The 18,221-nt window shown below is 46.0% G+C and overlaps 9 protein-coding genes across 14 annotated transcripts; 3 read left to right on the top strand and 6 right to left on the bottom strand.

The window, feature by feature from the left end:
- Positions 1-435: 435 nt before the first annotated feature.
- On the top strand, positions 436-8,464 carry LOC108155059 (protein groucho). 5 transcript variants are annotated; one of them, XM_017285644.2, is made up of 14 exons: positions 436-557; positions 1,874-2,406; positions 2,593-2,687; positions 3,159-3,222; positions 3,325-3,507; positions 3,797-3,829; positions 4,220-4,414; positions 4,480-4,581; positions 5,053-5,109; positions 5,252-5,422; positions 5,492-5,766; positions 6,886-7,559; positions 7,622-7,821; positions 7,886-8,464. In XM_017285644.2, the coding sequence occupies exons 2-14, from the start codon at positions 2,371-2,373 to the stop codon at positions 7,991-7,993; spliced, it is 2,193 nt and encodes a 730-aa protein (XP_017141133.1). In that variant the 5' UTR covers positions 436-557; positions 1,874-2,370; the 3' UTR covers positions 7,994-8,464. The 5 variants fall into 5 exon arrangements, with proteins under 5 accessions (XP_017141133.1, XP_017141132.1, XP_033245634.1 ...); XM_017285643.2 differs by lacking the exon at positions 436-557 and adding an exon at positions 570-1,087; XM_033389743.1 differs by lacking the exon at positions 436-557 and adding an exon at positions 571-1,087 and having other exon boundaries at positions 3,803-3,829.
- Positions 8,465-9,322: 858 nt separating this feature from the next.
- On the bottom strand, positions 9,323-12,099 carry LOC108155060 (exocyst complex component 8). Of its 2 annotated transcripts, XM_017285647.2 has the most exons (6): positions 11,816-12,099; positions 11,600-11,755; positions 11,212-11,542; positions 10,368-11,152; positions 9,770-10,299; positions 9,323-9,705 (listed from the first exon to the last, which is right to left on the bottom strand). In XM_017285647.2, the coding sequence occupies exons 1-6, from the start codon at positions 11,874-11,876 to the stop codon at positions 9,520-9,522; spliced, it is 2,049 nt and encodes a 682-aa protein (XP_017141136.1). In that variant the 5' UTR covers positions 11,877-12,099; the 3' UTR covers positions 9,323-9,519. The 2 variants fall into 2 exon arrangements, with proteins under 2 accessions (XP_017141136.1, XP_033245635.1); XM_033389744.1 differs by having other exon boundaries at positions 11,212-11,755.
- Positions 12,098-13,252, top strand: LOC108155063 (charged multivesicular body protein 2a). Its single transcript, XM_017285649.2, has 2 exons — positions 12,098-12,410; positions 12,487-13,252. The coding sequence occupies exons 1-2, from the start codon at positions 12,098-12,100 to the stop codon at positions 12,942-12,944; spliced, it is 771 nt and encodes a 256-aa protein (XP_017141138.1). The 3' UTR covers positions 12,945-13,252.
- On the bottom strand, positions 13,129-14,028 carry LOC108155065 (UMP-CMP kinase). Its single transcript, XM_017285652.2, has one exon. It carries the CDS (start codon positions 14,009-14,011, stop codon positions 13,280-13,282), a length of 732 nt encoding a protein of 243 aa, XP_017141141.1. The 5' UTR covers positions 14,012-14,028; the 3' UTR covers positions 13,129-13,279.
- Positions 14,029-14,194: 166 nt separating this feature from the next.
- Positions 14,195-15,180, bottom strand: LOC108155066 (DNA replication complex GINS protein SLD5). Its single transcript, XM_017285653.2, has 3 exons — positions 14,996-15,180; positions 14,486-14,939; positions 14,195-14,417 (listed from the first exon to the last, which is right to left on the bottom strand). The coding sequence occupies exons 1-3, from the start codon at positions 15,113-15,115 to the stop codon at positions 14,296-14,298; spliced, it is 696 nt and encodes a 231-aa protein (XP_017141142.1). The 5' UTR covers positions 15,116-15,180; the 3' UTR covers positions 14,195-14,295.
- A 46-nt stretch (positions 15,181-15,226) lies between these two features.
- On the top strand, positions 15,227-16,083 carry LOC108155067 (pre-rRNA-processing protein TSR2 homolog). The gene is made up of 2 exons (XM_017285654.2): positions 15,227-15,508; positions 15,566-16,083. Exons 1-2 carry the CDS (start codon positions 15,383-15,385, stop codon positions 16,034-16,036), a joined length of 597 nt encoding a protein of 198 aa, XP_017141143.1. The 5' UTR covers positions 15,227-15,382; the 3' UTR covers positions 16,037-16,083.
- On the bottom strand, positions 16,069-16,570 carry LOC108155070 (phosphatidylinositol N-acetylglucosaminyltransferase subunit P). Its single transcript, XM_017285657.2, has one exon. It carries the CDS (start codon positions 16,545-16,547, stop codon positions 16,080-16,082), a length of 468 nt encoding a protein of 155 aa, XP_017141146.1. The 5' UTR covers positions 16,548-16,570; the 3' UTR covers positions 16,069-16,079.
- Positions 16,500-16,981, bottom strand: LOC108155069. The gene is made up of 2 exons (XM_017285656.2): positions 16,873-16,981; positions 16,500-16,813 (listed from the first exon to the last, which is right to left on the bottom strand). Exons 1-2 carry the CDS (start codon positions 16,902-16,904, stop codon positions 16,513-16,515), a joined length of 333 nt encoding a protein of 110 aa, XP_017141145.1. The 5' UTR covers positions 16,905-16,981; the 3' UTR covers positions 16,500-16,512.
- Positions 16,982-17,077: 96 nt separating this feature from the next.
- LOC108155068 (60S ribosomal protein L34) lies at positions 17,078-17,945 on the bottom strand. The gene is made up of 3 exons (XM_017285655.2): positions 17,927-17,945; positions 17,637-17,708; positions 17,078-17,572 (listed from the first exon to the last, which is right to left on the bottom strand). The coding sequence occupies exons 2-3, from the start codon at positions 17,699-17,701 to the stop codon at positions 17,158-17,160; spliced, it is 480 nt and encodes a 159-aa protein (XP_017141144.1). The 5' UTR covers positions 17,702-17,708; positions 17,927-17,945; the 3' UTR covers positions 17,078-17,157.
- Positions 17,946-18,221: the final 276 nt, after the last annotated feature.

Below are 18,221 nucleotides of genomic sequence, written 5' to 3'. Positions count from 1 at the left end.
GTAGAAAATTTATTCATTAATGGGATAAAATTATGTGGGCATTACTGAAAGATTTAGTTTGCCAGCATTATTCACTGGAATATTAAAATTGAGCAATATGAACGAATTTCCCTTTTCGTTTGTTTTGATTGACCTATTTCGCTACTTGTTTTTCGTTTGACTTATTTCGCTAAACCTCTTTTCACGCAAAACGCAATAAAAGCAAGTATTAAGAATACACCAGTTAAATAGAAAATTGATTCATCAATCGTATAAATTTATGATGGCATGGCTAAATGTTCTATTTAGCTAGTAATATTCAACGGAATATCAAAAACGACGAATATGTAAAATGGAACTTGAATTCGTCAGTATTTTTACGGTATATTTTTTAAATGAGACGGTATGTTTCGGTATATTTCTGAGGATCGGACGGTATTCTTTATCGATAAACGACAGTACGTTGACGAAAACAAGAAATAAATTTATTAATTATTAATATAAAAGAACGGCCTACTAGCCAAAATGACAAATAAAATCAAGAGTTGCTAAAATCCGATTATAACAACAATGCGTGGGTTGGTTTTTCCTTGTTTTTTCGTTCAAAAAATCCATACAAAAACTAAGTTTACCTGGCTGCTAGTGTCGCGGAAATAGGAAATAATAATAGTAAGAAGCAGTGCAGATGCTTCCAAATTGTTGCTAATATAAATTACAGAAGCGGCAACTAGAAACAGTGAAATAAAGGTTAAAACTCCATGCAAATTTGTTGCAAAATCATAAAGACGAGAACGCCATTTACAAGCCGCGGCCAGCGAGTGCGCGTGTAGAACTCTGTGCCGGACAGACGGAGAGAGAGTGTGTGTGTGTGAGAGCGAGAGAGCGCCGCCGCCAAAGCTGCACAACACATACACGACTCCTTGGCCTGTCAGACACTTCGCGGTCGGTCGGTCGGCTGGAGCAAGCAAGCAATTTTATACGGGCGAAAAACTACAAAAAAGTGATTGCAATTTTTGCGTTAAACAATTCGGAGAGTACAAGAGTGTTTTCAGTGTCCACGCTAGCATTAGGCGTCCAGTATAACTCGCAAATCCAACGCATAAAATCGGTACTACCATTATCTCGTTTTTTTTTAATTGCTTTTGTTTATTTTTTGTATAGGACGGTATAATTTTTCTTTTGCCCTGTTCTCGTGTCAGTATATGTGTGTGCGTGTGTGTGATTTGGCCACTCGCTAGTTTCTACGTGCCCGTATCTTCTCGCAGGGAGTAGTGTTGCCGCCTGGTCCTCCGTACAATTGGTTTTTGGTATATTATACCTCGATTGCAGATTGGTCTTCTTGAATGTACCTGCCAATCAATGGCTTAAGCTAATCCACATGTTCCATAACCAAATAAAAGCCAACGCTTAACAGTGCAAGCTAGCCCATACTGTGATTTGGCCAGCATGGCAACCCTGTTTAATTGCAGTCTGTCTGTATATGTTCATATATTGTTTGTGCGGAGCTGCTGACTTAATACAAAAAGTGAAACAATTGCGGTGGATAATAATAAAATTGCCCAACAAAGTGGCCTGGAATATCCCAGCAGAGCCCCGCCAAAGTCGAACTGTGATTTTGCGTAACAATTTCGTTTTTGCCCAGGCCACATGCAACTGTGCGCTTGATTTTTCGGCGGTAAACACTCACACTCGTACCCCCGTCATAAAAGTCGTCTCTCGCTGTGCGCTGGTGTGCGTGTGTCTCGCTGGCTCGGCCATTGCTATGTGAGAGTGTGTGCCTGTTTGTGTGTGGTGTGCCTTCTATGTGTGCGTGCGTGTGTGCGAACGTATCGAAAAAAATGGTGCAAATATAAAAAACCATAACTAAAAAATTGTTGTAAAATTCCATTCCCAGGATACCAAAAAAATGAAGAATAGCATGGAAACGATGGAGTTGTTCCATTAAGTTCCGGGTGGTACGGAAACGTTTCTGCTGGGAGCCGAACGAAAAATAAAAAAGAAAAAACGGGAGAGAAAAAAAAGATCAAAAATACAAAAAAAAAAAAGAAAAGTAATATAACAACAAGAGCAATAAAAACGCTTGCAAAAGAAATTTGCTACGCTGCCTGCCTGCCTCACGCTCCACGTTCGGGCTCGCCTCGCCGCTAACCGGAAGGACGGAAGGAAACGCTGTGCCGGGGACGAGGGCGAAGACGAAGACGACGAGGACTACTCACTCCTACTCCTCATCCCTTTCTCTCTCATCCGGGAAACAAGAAGAACTATTTGCGCTGGCTCCCATAGCACGTTCAACGCTGTCGCTGTCGAAATCCGGAATTATTCATCTGACCATTATTGGGAGTGTTTTAGCCGGCACACAATCATTGCTGCTCCACAACCATAAATAACAACATGTATCCCCAACCGGTGCGTCACCCCGCGGCCGGGGTAAGTACCACCAATCCACTCCACACAGCCCCGCAGAGCCGAGAGCCGAGCCACATTGTTGTCCACACTCTCTCGGTCCTCACCTCCCCTCCCCTCCCCCCACCGATTGCTAATTGTGTTTCTTCCTTTTTCTCACTCCCTCTCGCTCGCCGACTGTTTATCCCCCCCGCACTTGGCACACCTCAGGGACCACCACCTCAGGGCCCAATCAAATTTACCATTGCCGATACATTGGAACGCATCAAGGAGGAGTTCAATTTTCTGCAGGCACAATACCACAGGCAAGTAGTAGTATCCTTGGGAGATCTCGTCTTCTTCAAGGGAATTAGGATATGCGTGTGCGATCCATGCAGGAGATGGAGCGGGCTTGCGTGTGTCTGGTGTGCCCAGCCAGTACAGTGGGGATGCCATGCCTGCGGAAGAGGACTACCCTTCGACGGCAAGAACCACTCTCTTGGAGCCTCCACTGTAAAACTGCTGTGGCACTCTTGTATGCTGCCTGCCGACTGTCTCTGTGTTAGTGCGGCTGTGGATGCTGCTGCGTCTGCGTTTTGCAAAAAAAAAGCAAAGAAAACCGGTTTTGGCGCGCCATATGCGCTGCTGTCATAGGATTAACCTGCGCCGCCGCTGCCACCACCGCCGCTTGCTGCCGCTTCCTTTGGCAGGCAACGGCGGCAGGGCCTAGCAAGCGAGCGGCCGCTTCCGTCGCCTAAACTAATTTACCCGTTGATTATTTTTTCTGCGAATTCCAGCATCAAATTGGAGTGCGAGAAGCTGGCGAACGAGAAGACGGAGATGCAGCGCCATTATGTTATGGTAAGTCCCACTTCTCACACATAAATCGCAGCGTTTAGCTAATAATAATGACTTGTCTTTACCCCTTTTACCTCTCCTTCAATCATCTCATTTGTTAAACAGTATTATGAGATGTCCTATGGCCTTAATGTGGAGATGCACAAACAAACGGAGATCGCCAAGCGCCTCAATACACTGATCAATCAGCTACTTCCATTCCTACAGGCCGATCATCAGCAACAAGTGCTGCAGGCGGTGGAGCGTGCGAAGCAGGTCACCATGCAGGAGCTCAATCTGATCATTGGGGTAAGTATTGGGGTACGAATGGGGTCCGAGCAGCAGCAGCAGCAGCAACAAAGAGAAGGAACATACCATATATACATATGTATTTAGCTGGGGATCTCAAGCTAATCCCAAGGGAGATTTATGGCCTGTAGCTGGGGATATTTGACTCTTTTTTGGCGCTCTCCATTTGATTTTGTTTTTCTTCCATCCTTAATTTTGTTTAACGTATGATTTCGCGCTGACCCAACAACAATCCAATCCAATCCCAACAAAAACAAAAACAAAACAAAAAAACCGCCGCGTTGCATAGCATCAGCAGCAACATGGAATACAACAACTTTTAGTAAGTTTTCTTTTGCTGCCAAGAGTTTCGTTTTACTTTCTGTTTGTTTGTTTGTTTGTCTGCCGCCCGCATTCGACTCTCTGCCACTTGCCACTGCCACTGCCACACACATAGCTAAAAGAAAACCAACCCCCCGCCACTGCCGTCACCGTTCTGTGACTTTTATTCATATTTTATTTGTTGTTTTTTCTTCTTCTCTACTTTAAATAATGCTTACAAAAATGCCTTCAAATTGTTGTTGTTGTTGTTGTTGCTGTTCTTATTGATGTTGTTGTTGTTCACACAGAAACTCACACACACACACACACCAATGCTTTACTGTTGCACGACAGAAACCTCTGGCTCTATCCAAATTCTAATTAAAACTCTGCCTTCAATCCCAATCTGCAGCAGCAAATACACGCACAGCAGGTGCCAGGCGGACCGCCACAGCCGATGGGTGCATTGAATCCGTTTGGTGCCTTGGGTGCCACCATGGGACTGCCGCACGGGCCACAGGGTTTGCCCAAAGCGCCGCCAGACCATCATAGGCCGGACATAAAGCCCACAGGGCTGGAGGGACCAGCAGGCGCCGAAGAGCGTTTGGTAAGTAAATAAATATCGACTGCAAAGACAAATATATCAAGTTCTTTCGAATTTTTTAATTGCAGCGCAATTCAGTTTCGCCAGCGGATCGTGAGAAGTATCGTACACGCTCGCCGCTGGACATTGAGAATGACTCGAAGCGTCGGAAAGATGAGAAACAACTGCAAGTGAGTATCAGCTTCAATCTTTTCCATCTACAAAAGAATCATCATTCATCGTATCCGTCTTGCCATCCATAAACCATAAACCATAAACCAGCACAAAGCTGCTGCTGATGCTGCTGCTGTCTCTCAACTCACCAAAAAAAAAAACAAAAAACCTGTAGTCTATCCTATCATTTGTAGTTGTTGTTGTTGTTGTTGTTGTTGTTGTTGTTGTAGTCATTGTTGTTCTTAAACTGCTAACACCTATAAAAATATTGCTAATTTATAAGAGACGCGCAGCCAGAAAAAAGAAAAACAATAACTTCTAAAACCAAAAAAAAGGAACGAGAGAAAATAATGATTTTTGCTCAATTAATATATGTACATATACTTGATTGCTGCTGTTATTGTTCTTCTTTTTGTGGTGCTGGAATTGTTATTTTGTACGACTTTTATTTTATATTGTTTTTGTGTTTTTTTCAAAATTATTTACAGGACGATGAAGGCGAGAAAAGCGATCAAGATTTAGTCGTAGATGTTGCAAATGAAATGGTGAGTTGAGTGTCGGCCCCAGAGATTCAATGCAACCACAATCCTCCCCCCCTCCCCAGAAACACCCAAAAAGAAAACACGCCCCCGCTCATGAAATATTTTCCATGATTAATGCTCTACTTTTTTTGCGTATGCCTTCCAGGAATCCCACTCTCCACGTCCCAATGGCGAGCATGTGGAGGTACGCGATCGTGAAAGCCTGAACGGCGAACGTCTGGAGAAGCCCAGCAGTAGTGGCATCAAACAGGAACGTCCGCCCTCGCGCTCTGGCTCCAGCTCGTCACGTTCCACACCCAGCCTCAAGACAAAAGATGTGAGATCTGAGATACCTAATGATCTAGCCTGGAAACTACAACAAAATGTATTATTTATGTATATTTAGATGGATAAGCCGGGCACACCGGGCGCCAAGGCACGAACACCGACACCAAACGCTGCCGCACCAGCGCCGGGTGGCGTTAATCCTAAACAAATGATGCCGCAGGGACCACCGCCAGCCGGATATCCGGGGGCACCGTATCAGAGACCACAAGATCCCTACCAGCGTCCACCATCGGATCCAGCCTATGGACGACAGCCACCAATGCCGTACGATCCGCATTCGCATGTGCGAACAAATGGCATTCCACATCCCTCAGCCCTGACGGGTGGAAAGCCGTAAGTTGCCCTACCCACCAAAAATAGTGGGGGAATTTGCAGGGAACTAGCTGATAACTGACTGATTCAAAGACGGAATTGGTTAGAGGAGGGGTACATCGGTAGAATGGAACCTTGTAGTGCCTGAATTAGAGCAAAAACTCTCCTAGGACCGTTTAGGAATTTAAACTAGTGATTGGCACAGCCCTATCTTTTGAGTATTGTATAAGCAAGAAGACAGGCAGGAAACGTACACGCTTTATCCCTGTTTTCTACGACCAATCTATATCTTGCAGGATTTACTATGCTTATTCGAAACTAAATTCTCATAGAGATAGGGTCCCAGTAAGAAAGCTCCAGGTCTAGAGATGATACATCGAACTAGATATGAGGACATAGTAGATCTGAATACAACTATTATTCGATCACGGATTCGATACCGAAACTGATTGTTGTATATATATCTCGGTCATAATTTAATTGAAGTTATTGGTTAAATCTTCCTAGAAAAAACACACATGTAGATATTGCTATAACATTCAAAAGAATAAACAATTGGTCAGGTTTATTAGATATTTTTGCACCTTAACAGCCTCCGAATGTACATATGTATGTATCCATGTCCGCACGCATTCAAACTAACAATCAACAATAGCAGCAGTTGTAGAACATGCTGTGAGCCCAGGGCCATCGAAATTCATTCTTATGAACTGATCGTGGCCGCTAGCAGGGCACCCAAGAAGCTACTTGCCTTCCCCAAAATAAACATCGATTTTCGAGAGCCTTGAAACCTCATAAACATGCTATCAAAGGTTTTAAAAATCCAACCGGACAACTGGAGCCTAGAGGGTCGTCGGGGTCAACCTAACCTAACCCATACCCATGTCCCTCTATCTATCTATCAAAGGCTACGAGATAGGATAACAGCACTAGTACCATTAGAAGAATAATGTTAGTTCCATTGGTTCCACAAGAAAACATATCCTAAACCCCTTTCCTGGGCCTCCGTAACTTTCTGTTGTTTTCGGTTATATTTGGGGGCTGTGTGCACAGTATTTAAATTGAAATTTAAACGTTTAACTATCTTGTAATTTATGCCAATTATTGACCTGATTTTATCTCTTCCTTTTCTTGTGACAGTGCATACTCTTTCCATATGAACGGTGAGGGTAGCCTACAGCCGGTGCCATTCCCGCCGGATGCGCTGGTAGGCGTTGGTATACCTCGGCACGCCCGTCAGATCAATACGTTATCGCACGGCGAAGTCGTCTGCGCCGTGACAATTTCAAATCCTACAAAATACGTTTACACGGGCGGCAAGGGGTGCGTCAAGGTCTGGGACATCTCACAGCCGGGCAACAAGAACCCCGTCAGTCAGTTGGATTGCCTGCAGCGAGACAATTATATACGCTCGGTGAAGCTACTGCCCGATGGCCGGACGCTGATTGTGGGCGGCGAGGCATCGAATCTGTCGATATGGGACCTGGCCAGCCCAACGCCCAGGATCAAGGCCGAACTAACCTCAGCGGCGCCCGCCTGCTATGCGCTGGCCATCAGCCCCGACTCGAAGGTGTGCTTCTCGTGCTGCAGCGACGGCAACATTGCCGTGTGGGATCTGCACAACGAGATACTGGTGCGCCAGTTCCAGGGACACACCGATGGTGCCTCGTGCATTGACATCAGTCCGGATGGCTCGCGATTATGGACGGGCGGTCTCGACAACACGGTGCGCTCGTGGGACCTGCGCGAGGGCCGCCAACTGCAGCAGCACGATTTCAGTTCTCAAATATTCTCGCTTGGCTACTGTCCCACAGGTGGGTTGGGATTTATCTCTAAGATATACTCGGCTTAAACTCTTGTTTCGTTTGGTGTACAGGTGACTGGCTGGCTGTGGGCATGGAGAACTCACACGTGGAAGTATTGCATGCATCGAAACCGGACAAGTATCAACTGCATCTGCACGAGAGCTGTGTTCTGTCTCTGCGATTTGCCGCCTGCGGCAAATGGTTCGTTTCAACCGGCAAAGACAACCTGCTTAACGCATGGCGAACACCATACGGTGCCAGCATATTCCAGGTGAGTAGCCTTAGGGATTTTTATTATATATTTTTGCTAATTTATTTGAGTTGATTTATTATAGTCGAAGGAAACATCATCCGTACTTAGCTGCGACATATCAACTGACGACAAATACATTGTGACGGGCTCGGGCGATAAGAAGGCTACTGTCTACGAAGTTATTTATTAGAAGATCCGAAACCTACTCCACCACCACACAACACCACACCACACCAAGCAGTTTTTTTCATTTTGTAATAAGCGCGTATAGATTTTATTACATTACAAAAAAAACACACACACACAACACACAGACACAAAATGTTCGAAATCATGCAAATAGAAAAAGAAAACGTAAAACAAAATGCATCAGCATCAAGCATCCGCAGCAGCAAAAACAACAACATCCAAAACAACAAAAGAAGAATAAAGGCAGCACGAGCGAAGCAGAAATGAGAAAGAGAGAATTCTATAATATATATACAAAACAAAACAAAACAAAACAAAAACGAACGGAAAAAAATAAAAATTTAAGCGTACTTGTAGCTACTAAGCCTAAGCCTAAGTCCAATAAAAACCAACAACACACACAAATTGCAAGTAAAACAAAGAAGAAAACAAGAGCAAATAAATTGATGAGCGAGCAACAGAAACGAGTATATATGAAAAGAAAGTAATAATAAATTAGAAAACAGAAAAACAGTCGGCGTTACCTAACCCCCACGTTCCATCTAGACAGGAGAACCGAACCACTTAATGAATGGTGTGCCGGTTGTCTGTATGGATTAGTCATTGCAAGTGCAGGAGCAGGTAGGAGCAGGAAGCGTTGAGATTATATGATACGACGATATGCTAGCTGAAGGAAATGGAAGTATCGAAGTGGAGTGCTTTTAGTTTTTGTTTTGAAATGTGAATGTTTGTTTTTTTTTGTAATTTAGCTGAGAATCAGATCAGGACAGGACAAGTAACTCGATATAATGCAAACAAAACAAATGTAATTTTTAAGTTGTCCCAACCCCCCGCCCACTCCCACCCCTCACACACACATACAGACACACACACACATTTGCATTAAAAACAAAGTATATATATATATATATAAATATAAATGAATATAACTAGTAAGGATTTTAGTTAAGAGTTTTTACATTATAAATTTAAAAAACAAAAACTTTTGAAACACACTCATACACAGACACACACACACACACACGTACACGTTCACGCAGAGGGGCAGTCACCTTTTGTCAGGGGAAACGGGGAAAATTGATTTGCGTGCGGGAAAACCCTTGAACGAATCCCTAGAACCAACTGTAAAATCCTATATTTTGTGCAGCTAAAAAAAGAGAGAGAGGAGAAGAGAAGAGAGCCACAACCGAAATAGAAATTAGAAGGAAAAAAACAAACATCTAAATTGTTTAGTGTTTAGAGTGAAGAATCGATTTATATATACAAAAAGGAAAAGAAAAAACAGCAAAACAATATATATATATATATATATAATACGAGTACGAGTATATATAGAGAGTGGGCACGCCTCGCGCCCCGAGTTTAGAGTGCAGCACACGCTTCGATTTTTAATTTTACAAAATATTATTATTGTGGTTATATATGTATATAATTATATTATAAATAATTGAAGCAAAACGACAAAAAATAAAAAAAACTTATATGTAATCGAAAAAGTAAAGCAAACACAAGTCCCTCGAATCATCTCTAGAAGACGTCTGTGGTGTAGACGCTGCGCTGTCGGGGCAAAGGAGCGCCGTGCTGTCGCGACATTTTTGTGTGCAGCTCCCGCAGGATCTCGCACTGGCGACCCGATATCTGCCGGAACTTGTCTATGGCTATGGGCAGCAGATTGTCAACCAGAAAGATTTTATTCTTCATCACAAAGTTGGGCTGCAAAATGGGGAATGAGTAAATTTCGGAGCAGAGCTATAAATTAATATAGTCTCCCACTTACATCCACAGCCATGTCGCTGGGCGGCTTCAGTGAGTGATGGGCTATGAAGAGCTCCTTCAGCAGCAGTTCCAGCTTCTGCAGCAGCGTCTCGCACTTGGCCAGGCAGCCGCAGTGCTCGGTGAGCTGCAGAAAGTGTCGTATAAAGACAACCGTGGACTGGGTGAGGTTCATCCAAGTGTCGCCAGTGGCTTGGGCCCGCACATCGATGCCCAGGACATCCAGTTCGAGGAGCAATCGCTTCAGATTTGATTTTGTCTGCAGATTGTACGGCTGCCAGCTTTCCTCGGTGCGTCCCACCGAGTCCAGCAGACGCTCCTTGGACTCTTCGATCAGCGATTCGAGGGTGGTGCGCAGCAGCCCCTCCAGATGATAGCTTATGTCCAGCCCAATCTCAGTTAGCTTTGTCGAGGGCTTACGCACACGCTCCACACACTTGGCCACCGTCTCCAGGGAGGTGCCTTTTGCGAGATAGTGTTTGATAAGCTGGCAGGCAAAGTACTGCAGCTCGGCGTTGCACCAGACGACAAGAGCTGCGGGAGAAAGCGGAAAGGAGTTCGTTTAAGGGACAGAATGAAGAGGTAGTATTGTGCACACTTACCACTCACACACGCCGGTTGCTGCTCGAAGGCGGTGAGATAATCACACGCCACCTGCGTCAGATCACAGAAGAATAGCTCTGATATATCAGCATTGTTCCTACGCGCCTCGCGCTGCGATACCCGCAGACTGACGGCGCAGACCTTCAGTAGGGTGGCACTCGCCTGCCGATAGCGGCCCATCTCCACGAGTATCTTTAGCGGTCGCTTGGCAGACCTCAGGGCGATTTGCAAATTGCGATTATGACTATTCGAGAGCTCCTTGAGCAGGACATTGATCAGCTTGAGCTCCTGCTGCTTCACCTTGCTCTCAATGCTGTCCGCTTGTGGAACTTTCTTCCGGTTCTCGCCCCTTACGTACTCCTGTGTGCGCTTGATCAGCTCCTGGGCTTTCTCAAAGTGTCGCTGGGCCACCAGTGTTTGAATCTCCTCGCTGGCCGTGCTCAGCCACTCGGGCGTCTCGTCCTCCAGGGACTTGGGCTCTGTTGGCGTCTCGGGTTGGGGAGTGCTGTTAACCTTCTCTGGAGTGGATGACTTGGACGACTGCTGTTTGGCTCGCGTTGGGGGCTGCGGAGCCTGTCCCTTTTTCGACTTCTTTTGCTGATCGAAGCGAAAGGCTTCTTCGAGCTTTTCAATCCATTCTGTCTTGCCCGCTGCGGTAATACTTTGATATATCTTGGAGCCATCTGGCGTTATTATAATAATGGCATTTTTAACCCCATCCAAATCCTTGATATTGATCACGCCTATTTTCTTGGGATCGTATTCGGTGAGGAAGTCCAAACGCCTGAAAGGAAGAGGCTGGGTAAATCCTGTGCTTGTTTATATACCAAAGAATACTCCTACTTGTCATGCTTCACTTTGCACACGATGAGCACATCGTTGAACAGAAAAAAGAACACTCGCTGAATGGGTCGGTAATCATTTGCATCCAATTCGATTAAAGCGCCCTCATTGAGGAACGTCTTGCCCTCCAGATTGCCATTGAAACCCTGAACCATTTCCTTTACCGCTCGTGTGGCATGGCTGTTCTGCACATCATCGGCGGCGGCACTGCTCTCCGCCTCCACGCTGTCTGCCTTCAGGCGAGAGTTGGTCTTGCCATCGGTCATGGTGGCCAAGATGTTGCGTTGCTCGATGAGGATATGTGAGAGCTGATACATTTCCGACTCGAGATCTAGGGGATGATCATGACATTCACTTTTTAGGGGGCGGATGCTTTCGTACAACTTACGCGATATCTCTTTGGCCGTTTGGATAAACTCCATGTAGTTCTTTTTGCATGTTTGCTTGAGAGTGGCCGCCGTCGTTTCATTGTAGGCCTCGATTTCCTTTTTTCGCTGCTGCAAATCGCTGCCGCCCACACACTCCCGGGTCAGCTCTTTGGTGTCTGCAATGTGTAAAAACGTTTAGATGGTAAGTCCAATAGACATTAGTAGAGTTATCCTACATTTATCCACACTAAAGTTGAAATCGTCGAATTCCTTCATGTTTGCAGCAGCAGGAGCCATTCACAACGAAACGCAGAATATCAAGGATTTGTGATGTCACCTTCTTCTGCTTGATAGCTGTATTCGCCCGGTTGCGCTTACACAGCGAGTAACAACCTTATAATACGCGACACCTTGTACTTATTGTTTGTTGTGCTTCTTGATGAGTAATCTTTGAAATTCCGTCATTCCGTCTTCATATCAATCGTAATTAGAACTTGTAGTTGAAACATTGAGCAAAAATGGACTGGCTCTTCGGCAAAAAGATTAGCCCAGATGAGATGCTGCGCAAGAACCAGCGCGCCCTGAACAAGGCGATGCGGGACCTGGATCGCGAGCGGATGAAAATGGAACAGCAAGAGAAGAAAATCATCGCCGACATAAAGAAAATGGCCAAGGAGGGCCAAATGGATGCAGTGAAGATCATGGCCAAGGATCTGGTGCGCACGCGGCGCTATGCGAAGAAATTCATGCTCATGAAGGCAAACATTCAAGCGGTTTCCCTCAAAATTCAGACGCTCAAGTCCCAGAACACAATGGCCCAGGCCATGAAAGGTGGGTGGGAATGGGATGGGAAGGCCGTCGTTCGCTGATTCACTTTCTCTAATCTTGGAATTTTCCCTATTTTTAGGTGTCACCAAGGCCATGCAGAACATGAACCGCCAGCTGAATCTCCCGCAAATACAAAAGATCCTGCAGGACTTTGAAAAGCAATCGGAAATGATGGACATGAAGGAGGAGATGATTAACGACGCCATCGACGATGCCATGGAGGACGAGGGTGACGAGGAGGAGACCGATGCCGTCGTTTCACAAGTACTCGACGAGTTGGGCCTGCAGTTGGGCGAGCAATTGGGAGACCTGCCCAATGCCTCCGGCTCGCTGTCGGTAGCCGGCGGTGTTGGGGCGCAGAAGACTCCTGCGGCTGTGGCTGCCGGTGGTGTGGGAGCAGGCGGGGCTGGTGGCGGCGGCGGCGGTGGTGGGTCAGGTGCTGGCGCTGGAGCAGCTGGTGGTAGCGGTGGCACCTCGCCCATGTCCGATGCGGATGCCGACCTTCAGGCGCGTCTGGACAAACTACGAAAGGACTAAGTCCGAGAGAATCTGCCTGCCGTTTTCCAATCATAGTTTTATATAAGAGATACCTAACGGTTTCATCTCGCTTTCGTGTATTTTTGAAGTGCAAATGTTATAAAATAGAGTGCTTGTTCAGGCCCCCGCTTGTTCCACCCTATTCCAGACGGAAAATCGATGAGTAATTGCACAGCGTTCGTTCTTAAATTTCAATAACAAGCATATATATGTATATTTGACAGTTTGGAATGGAGGACAAACTTTCTACAACTAAGACAAGGCTACACGCACACAAAATAATTAAACAAAGAGCTGAAGAGATAACATTTCACTTGGAGAGGCTATTCCGCCATCTAGAAACCGCTGGTCATAAAGGTGCGCTCCACCTCCCTGAAGACCTGGTCGGCATCGGGGCTGGCATCGATCCTCTTCACCTGGCCGGCGTCGTCAAAGTACTTGATGATGGGCATCGAATCGTTGTTGTACGTCTGGATGCGCTTCTTGAGACTCTCCAGATTGTCGTCGGAGCGTCCGGAGCCGCCCTGACCCCTGATCAAACAGCGTTTGACACAGACCTCCTCGTCGCAGTCGAAGAAGAGAACGAATTGCAGATCCACTTTATCGGACATCTGACGGTTCCAACCGTCCAGATTGTCCTGGTTCCGGGGAAAGCCGTCAATGAGGAAGAGCGATTTGCCCGAGCTCTTCATTGCGTTTTCCAGCAGCGAACACGTGATCTCCACGGGCACGATTTTCCCGTTACGTATGTAATCCTCAATCAGCGAGCCAAACTCTGAACCCTCTCGCGACCGCTCCTCCCTCAGTAGGTCACCCGCGGACAAGTGCGTGAAGAGGAAACGATTCACGATTTTGGAGCATTGCGTGCCCTTGCCCGCACCAGGGCCACCTAGAACAAACACAACTTTTGGCTTCACACTACTGGTCATGATGATGGGTTGGAGGATGTGTTTGCTGAGGTAAGAGGTTCTGCAGAAATTTCTCGCTTTGGAATGAGGAAATTGCTGCGTCAGCGTTACTAACCCACACTCTAATGCTCTCGGTACTCGCGCAAAAGCCCGCCACATTGACAAAAGCAGCTAATTGGCTGCGTGGTATGTGCCTATATACACGTTTGAGACACCACCAACCACCATTTTCCAATGGAGAGTTCCAGTCAGCTGTTGTTAGCTCACGTGTTTGCCAGCCCTGGCTGCACCCACGTCGGAATTCGAATGGCAACAACCTTTTGCATGTACTATAACTATTAATTTACTTCAAAATATATGCAAGTATCGCATGAAATCTTATATACTTTTGTTGTCTACAAATTGATCTGTTTTTTAATCTATTTTACATTTGCTGTTTTCTGTTAAATAAGCTGCGCTTGGTTGTTCTGTAGCAAGTCAGCCACTAGTTGATATGGAATAATGTGTTGGGAGCCGGGCGCCATGTCCACCTCCTCATCGTCGACGCCCACAATCACAGCCGGCACTAAAACGTAAAGAAGATCATGCATTGAATTGGCAGTTCCCTCTGAAAGATTGAAGCTGAATATTCACCTGCCACATTTGCCTTGAGAAAGACATGACTCATGAGGTTGGGGACAACGATCCTTTGGTCGAGCTCGCCACGCTGCTGGTTGGGCATGTACTGGGTGGCCACCTTGTGGAAGTACTCATCTACATGTCCTGCGAATTCCTTGGCAAATTTCGTCTCCTCTGGCGACAGGCGTTTGTCGTCCGGCTCTCGAGCCTCCTCCTGGTTAAGTATGTGCTGGGTGAAGGTCTCGATTTTCTGCAGGCGGCATCTCAAGTAGCTGGCCATGATGTAGCGTACACGTTCCAGCTCCATGCTATGCACCACAGCTCGGAAGTCGTTCTTGTCCAAGTCCCTCATTTGCTCCTCCATATGAGACACCTGGGAGACCATCAGCTCCAGCATGTCGGTTTGGTTGGGCAGTATTTCGGGGGCACACATTTCATTGGTCCAAGCAGTCTCCAGAATCTCGAGCACCTGTGGATTCCGCAGAAATGGATTATTAATTTTAGGATTTCTTAAGAAACGCTAACCTTTTGTGCCGTTATTTGCTCTACATCGTCATCATCTTCCTCGTCATCATTGGCCAAGGCAGCCTCAGCGTCAACATCATTCTCCGCTTGAAGATCGGCAGTAATCTCGTCATCCGACATGACTTTCCGGCTTTTTTTTTTTTTACTTATTTTCCAACTTTTGGCGCAAAAGGAGCAAATGTACAACGTTTCCTGCGAATGGCATAATTCTGCGAGCGGTCACACTGTTCTTCTATATTTCACGTGTGTTTATTTTTTAAGTGTTTTTCTGTGTTCTGTTTTGGTTATTAGTCGAGAGATCGACGAATTTGTTTGAGCAAAGACATTTTGGAACGCCCTTCGGTGCGGTAATATTGCAGGTTTCCCTTCAGTTTCTTCAGCTTTGCGATGGCAGCCACACAACAAACGGAATTCCAAAAGAATTTTCGACTAATTGTTGAGAAGATCTTCAACAATTGGCAGAACTTGAGGCTTGCCGTGGAGCATGGCATGGGCGGACGCAATGGCCAGCAGGTGAGCCCACTTCTACATTAATTTCTAGCCATTTTCTAACCTAAAATTCGCTGCTAGGTGGCCATCCAAATCATGGACTACACATATCAATACTGTGTAGGCAACGAAAACATCACGCAGGGCGAGCTCCAGGAGGTGCTCGAAGAGCTCATGGACCAGGAATTCAACACGCTGTGCGACGATAATTCCATACCAGAAATTTGTCGGAATCTGCTGCGTTACAAGCAGATGGCCCAGCAGAACCAATATCCAGAGATTGAAACAGAGCTCAGCAAACTGCCACCCGGCAAAGAGTGGCTGCGTCCCGATGTCAAAGTAACGTACACACCGGTAGACGGTGACTCGTCTTCGGACGACGACGAAGACATGGACGAAGACGGCGATGATGATGATGATGAAATAGATGAGAGCGAGGAAGATGAGGCTCCTAGCGGCAGCGGCCGCGTCACTCGCTCTCAGACACGCAAGCAGAAGGCTGGGGAATTCGTTGAGCCCGAAGATGGCTGGACAACGGTCCGAAGAAAATGAATTTCTTGAACGGAATAAAAGTAATTTGTTAGTTTTTTTAGTTTTAATATGCTTTATTCACTTCTTGTAGGTCAAGGAATCTTAGTGGGGCTATGGGTGCTCGCGTTATGGGCTTGTGCGATGTCTTGCACATATTGCAGTTGATTGGTGTCGGCTTCTTTTGCTTTGTTGGGGAATCTTTGGAATTCTTGAGCTGTGACCAGGATGTAAATGCTGTGCCCTTGGGTAAAGCTAGTTTGGGGTCCACCACGGTATGAATCGAATCAACATTGACAGTCATCGACATATTAATGGCCGGATATATAAGGAAAGCGAAAAACCAGGCGAACATCAGCACCAGAAATGGCACAAAAACTGCAAAATATTTGTCTGGCAAGTAGGGTTGCAGACCAAACTCAAACGGCAGGAGCGCCCAAGCCACGTATACAATAAACAGAACCGTAAACAGCATATAGAACGCAAAGCCATAGATGGCTCTATGCGGAGTCGGAGCTGGACTGTGCTCCGGCATTGTCTTGCTGTGGCGCCTCTGGTTCCGCTGATGTTGGGTCCTCAAACTGCTTGATGGTGTCCTGGCAGAGCAGCAGCGCCTCGAAGAACGAACTAATGGCCGTGCGCAGATTCTTCACTTGGTCAGCACAGAAATGCACAACCACAACGTCCCTTTCCAAGCTCAGCGTTTTCTGGACAAAATTTCGGCGAGGCTCCTTGTCAACACTCAAGACACGATAGGCGATTTCGGCTAAGCGTGGCGTCTCAAACGGCAATCTTAGGGTTCTGTTTTATAAGACATTAACTACAATGAATGCTTCATGTTTAAACATATAATAGCTTACGATTCACATGGCTTAGCAGCAACTGGTGGCATTATAAAATTATTAATTGAAAAGTTAATCTCGAATGATAGCGTAAAATGCGAATGGCAAATAATCAAGAAGTGGCAGCACCGGGAACTTGTTTACCTCCCGATCAGCTGTTCACCCACTCTGCAGTAAACAGAAGTCGTGTATAAAAATAGGCAATTCAAATTCAAATAAAAAATTCCAGTTTGTATTTTCTTTATTACAAATTGCTTCCACGTCCAAAACTAATGTTTCCACCAAGATCCCTCAAGTATTAATTTACTTCTTGGACTTGACGACGCCTTTGGGTGCGGGTTTCTTGCCAGCGGCCTTCACGCCAGATTTTCCGGCGGTCTTGCCAGCGGGCTTCTTGGTAGCGCCAGACTTTGTGGGCTTCTTGACCTCTACCTTCTTGACTGGCTTCACGAGTGCCTCGCGCTGACTCTTCAGGGCCTTGACAATCTTCTGCTCCTCAATGAGGAAAGCGCGGACAATGCGCTCGCGCAGGCAGCCATGGCACAGGACACCGCCGTAGGTGCGGGCCACGGTCTTGAGGCGCTTGGACATGCGTGGGCGCTCGCTTGGGCGGGATGGGGTGATGCCCTTAAGCTTCTCCTTGCACTGGCCGCAGCGTGGGACGGTCTTGTTCTTCTTCACATACTGGTACACCAGACGGCCGCCGGGAGTGCGCACACTGTAAACAAATGAATTATCAGAATTTGGCAAGAATTATTGTACCTTATTATCTATGTACTTACATGCGCCTCTTGTTGGAGCGGGTGTTGTAGGACAGACGCCTCCTCAAAGTCAATCGCTGCACCATTTTGCGGCTGCCACCCAAACAAAGTCATTATCGCAAACAAATTCACAGCGAAAAACGGGCCAAGAAAATGTCATAAAATGGAGGGGAAAAACAATGCAATTGCTCATAAGTAAACTGTGAAACCATAGTTGGCATGTTTGTCCATCATCTCATATCACAATTGGCCATTTTTCGATGTTCAATCGCAGGATGTCGGCGGATTATACGGAAATCGAGCATACGTACTTTGTAAAAAAACCAAAAGAGAGGGAAATAGAGGTGTGACCGCGTAGTTGTCGAAAAAAAATACCGTCCGACCGTCAGAAATATTAACCCACCTAAGCCCCTTTATTTAATTAGGTGAACAATTTTAGTTAAACTGCGGAAAAAGGTACTGTTTGCAAACTATTCTTGTAGACTCATCATAACCTTCTACATTACTTGTAAAAACCCTTCGATATCAGTCACCTGAACTGCGCTAAAATTCTTCAAGATTCATAATTTTCGTAGAGAGTATTATATACCCGACAATGGGCCAACA

Source organism: Drosophila miranda, chromosome 2 (assembly GCF_003369915.1).
Source record: "Drosophila miranda strain MSH22 chromosome 2, D.miranda_PacBio2.1, whole genome shotgun sequence".
NCBI classification, from domain to species: domain Eukaryota; kingdom Metazoa; phylum Arthropoda; class Insecta; order Diptera; family Drosophilidae; genus Drosophila; species Drosophila miranda.
Note: the sequence above shows the minus strand (reverse complement) of the source record. Positions and strands in the feature narration are given on the sequence as shown.

What these genes read in the sequence shown, in the direction of transcription:
- LOC108155059 (XM_017285644.2), top strand. Translation starts at nt 2,371, where the DNA reads ATGTATCCCCAACCGGTGCGTCACCCCGCGGCCGGG. An exon ending in TGCGTCACCCCGCGGCCGGG is followed by an intron (nt 2,407 to 2,592) that starts GTAAGTACCACC and finishes GGCACACCTCAG; the next exon opens with GGACCACCACCTCAGGGCCC. An exon ending in ATGGAATACAACAACTTTTA is followed by an intron (nt 3,830 to 4,219) that starts GTAAGTTTTCTT and finishes CCCAATCTGCAG; the next exon opens with CAGCAAATACACGCACAGCA.
- LOC108155060 (XM_033389744.1), bottom strand. Translation starts at nt 11,876, where the DNA reads ATGGCTCCTGCTGCTGCAAACATGAAGGAATTCGACGATTTCAACTTT. An exon ending in TGCAAAGTGAAGCATGACAA is followed by an intron (nt 11,153 to 11,211) that starts GTAGGAGTATTC and finishes TCTTCCTTTCAG; the next exon opens with GCGTTTGGACTTCCTCACCG. An exon ending in GCAACCGGCGTGTGTGAGTG is followed by an intron (nt 10,300 to 10,367) that starts GTAAGTGTGCAC and finishes TTTCTCCCGCAG; the next exon opens with CTCTTGTCGTCTGGTGCAAC.
- LOC108155063 (XM_017285649.2), top strand. Translation starts at nt 12,098, where the DNA reads ATGGACTGGCTCTTCGGCAAAAAGATTAGCCCAGATGAGATGCTGCGC. An exon ending in AATGGCCCAGGCCATGAAAG is followed by an intron (nt 12,411 to 12,486) that starts GTGGGTGGGAAT and finishes CCCTATTTTTAG; the next exon opens with GTGTCACCAAGGCCATGCAG.
- LOC108155065 (XM_017285652.2), bottom strand. Translation starts at nt 14,011, where the DNA reads ATGTGGCGGGCTTTTGCGCGAGTACCGAGAGCATTAGAGTGTGGGTTA.
- LOC108155066 (XM_017285653.2), bottom strand. Translation starts at nt 15,115, where the DNA reads ATGTCGGATGACGAGATTACTGCCGATCTTCAAGCGGAGAATGATGTT. An exon ending in AGCAAATAACGGCACAAAAG is followed by an intron (nt 14,940 to 14,995) that starts GTTAGCGTTTCT and finishes CGGAATCCACAG; the next exon opens with GTGCTCGAGATTCTGGAGAC. An exon ending in TCTCAAGGCAAATGTGGCAG is followed by an intron (nt 14,418 to 14,485) that starts GTGAATATTCAG and finishes TTTACGTTTTAG; the next exon opens with TGCCGGCTGTGATTGTGGGC.
- LOC108155067 (XM_017285654.2), top strand. Translation starts at nt 15,383, where the DNA reads ATGGCAGCCACACAACAAACGGAATTCCAAAAGAATTTTCGACTAATT. An exon ending in GCGGACGCAATGGCCAGCAG is followed by an intron (nt 15,509 to 15,565) that starts GTGAGCCCACTT and finishes ATTCGCTGCTAG; the next exon opens with GTGGCCATCCAAATCATGGA.
- LOC108155070 (XM_017285657.2), bottom strand. Translation starts at nt 16,547, where the DNA reads ATGCCGGAGCACAGTCCAGCTCCGACTCCGCATAGAGCCATCTATGGC.
- LOC108155069 (XM_017285656.2), bottom strand. Translation starts at nt 16,904, where the DNA reads ATGCCACCAGTTGCTGCTAAGCCATGTGAATC. An exon ending in GCTGCTAAGCCATGTGAATC is followed by an intron (nt 16,814 to 16,872) that starts GTAAGCTATTAT and finishes CTTATAAAACAG; the next exon opens with AACCCTAAGATTGCCGTTTG.
- LOC108155068 (XM_017285655.2), bottom strand. Translation starts at nt 17,701, where the DNA reads ATGGTGCAGCGATTGACTTTGAGGAGGCGTCTGTCCTACAACACCCGC. An exon ending in CGCTCCAACAAGAGGCGCAT is followed by an intron (nt 17,573 to 17,636) that starts GTAAGTACATAG and finishes ATTTGTTTACAG; the next exon opens with TGTGCGCACTCCCGGCGGCC.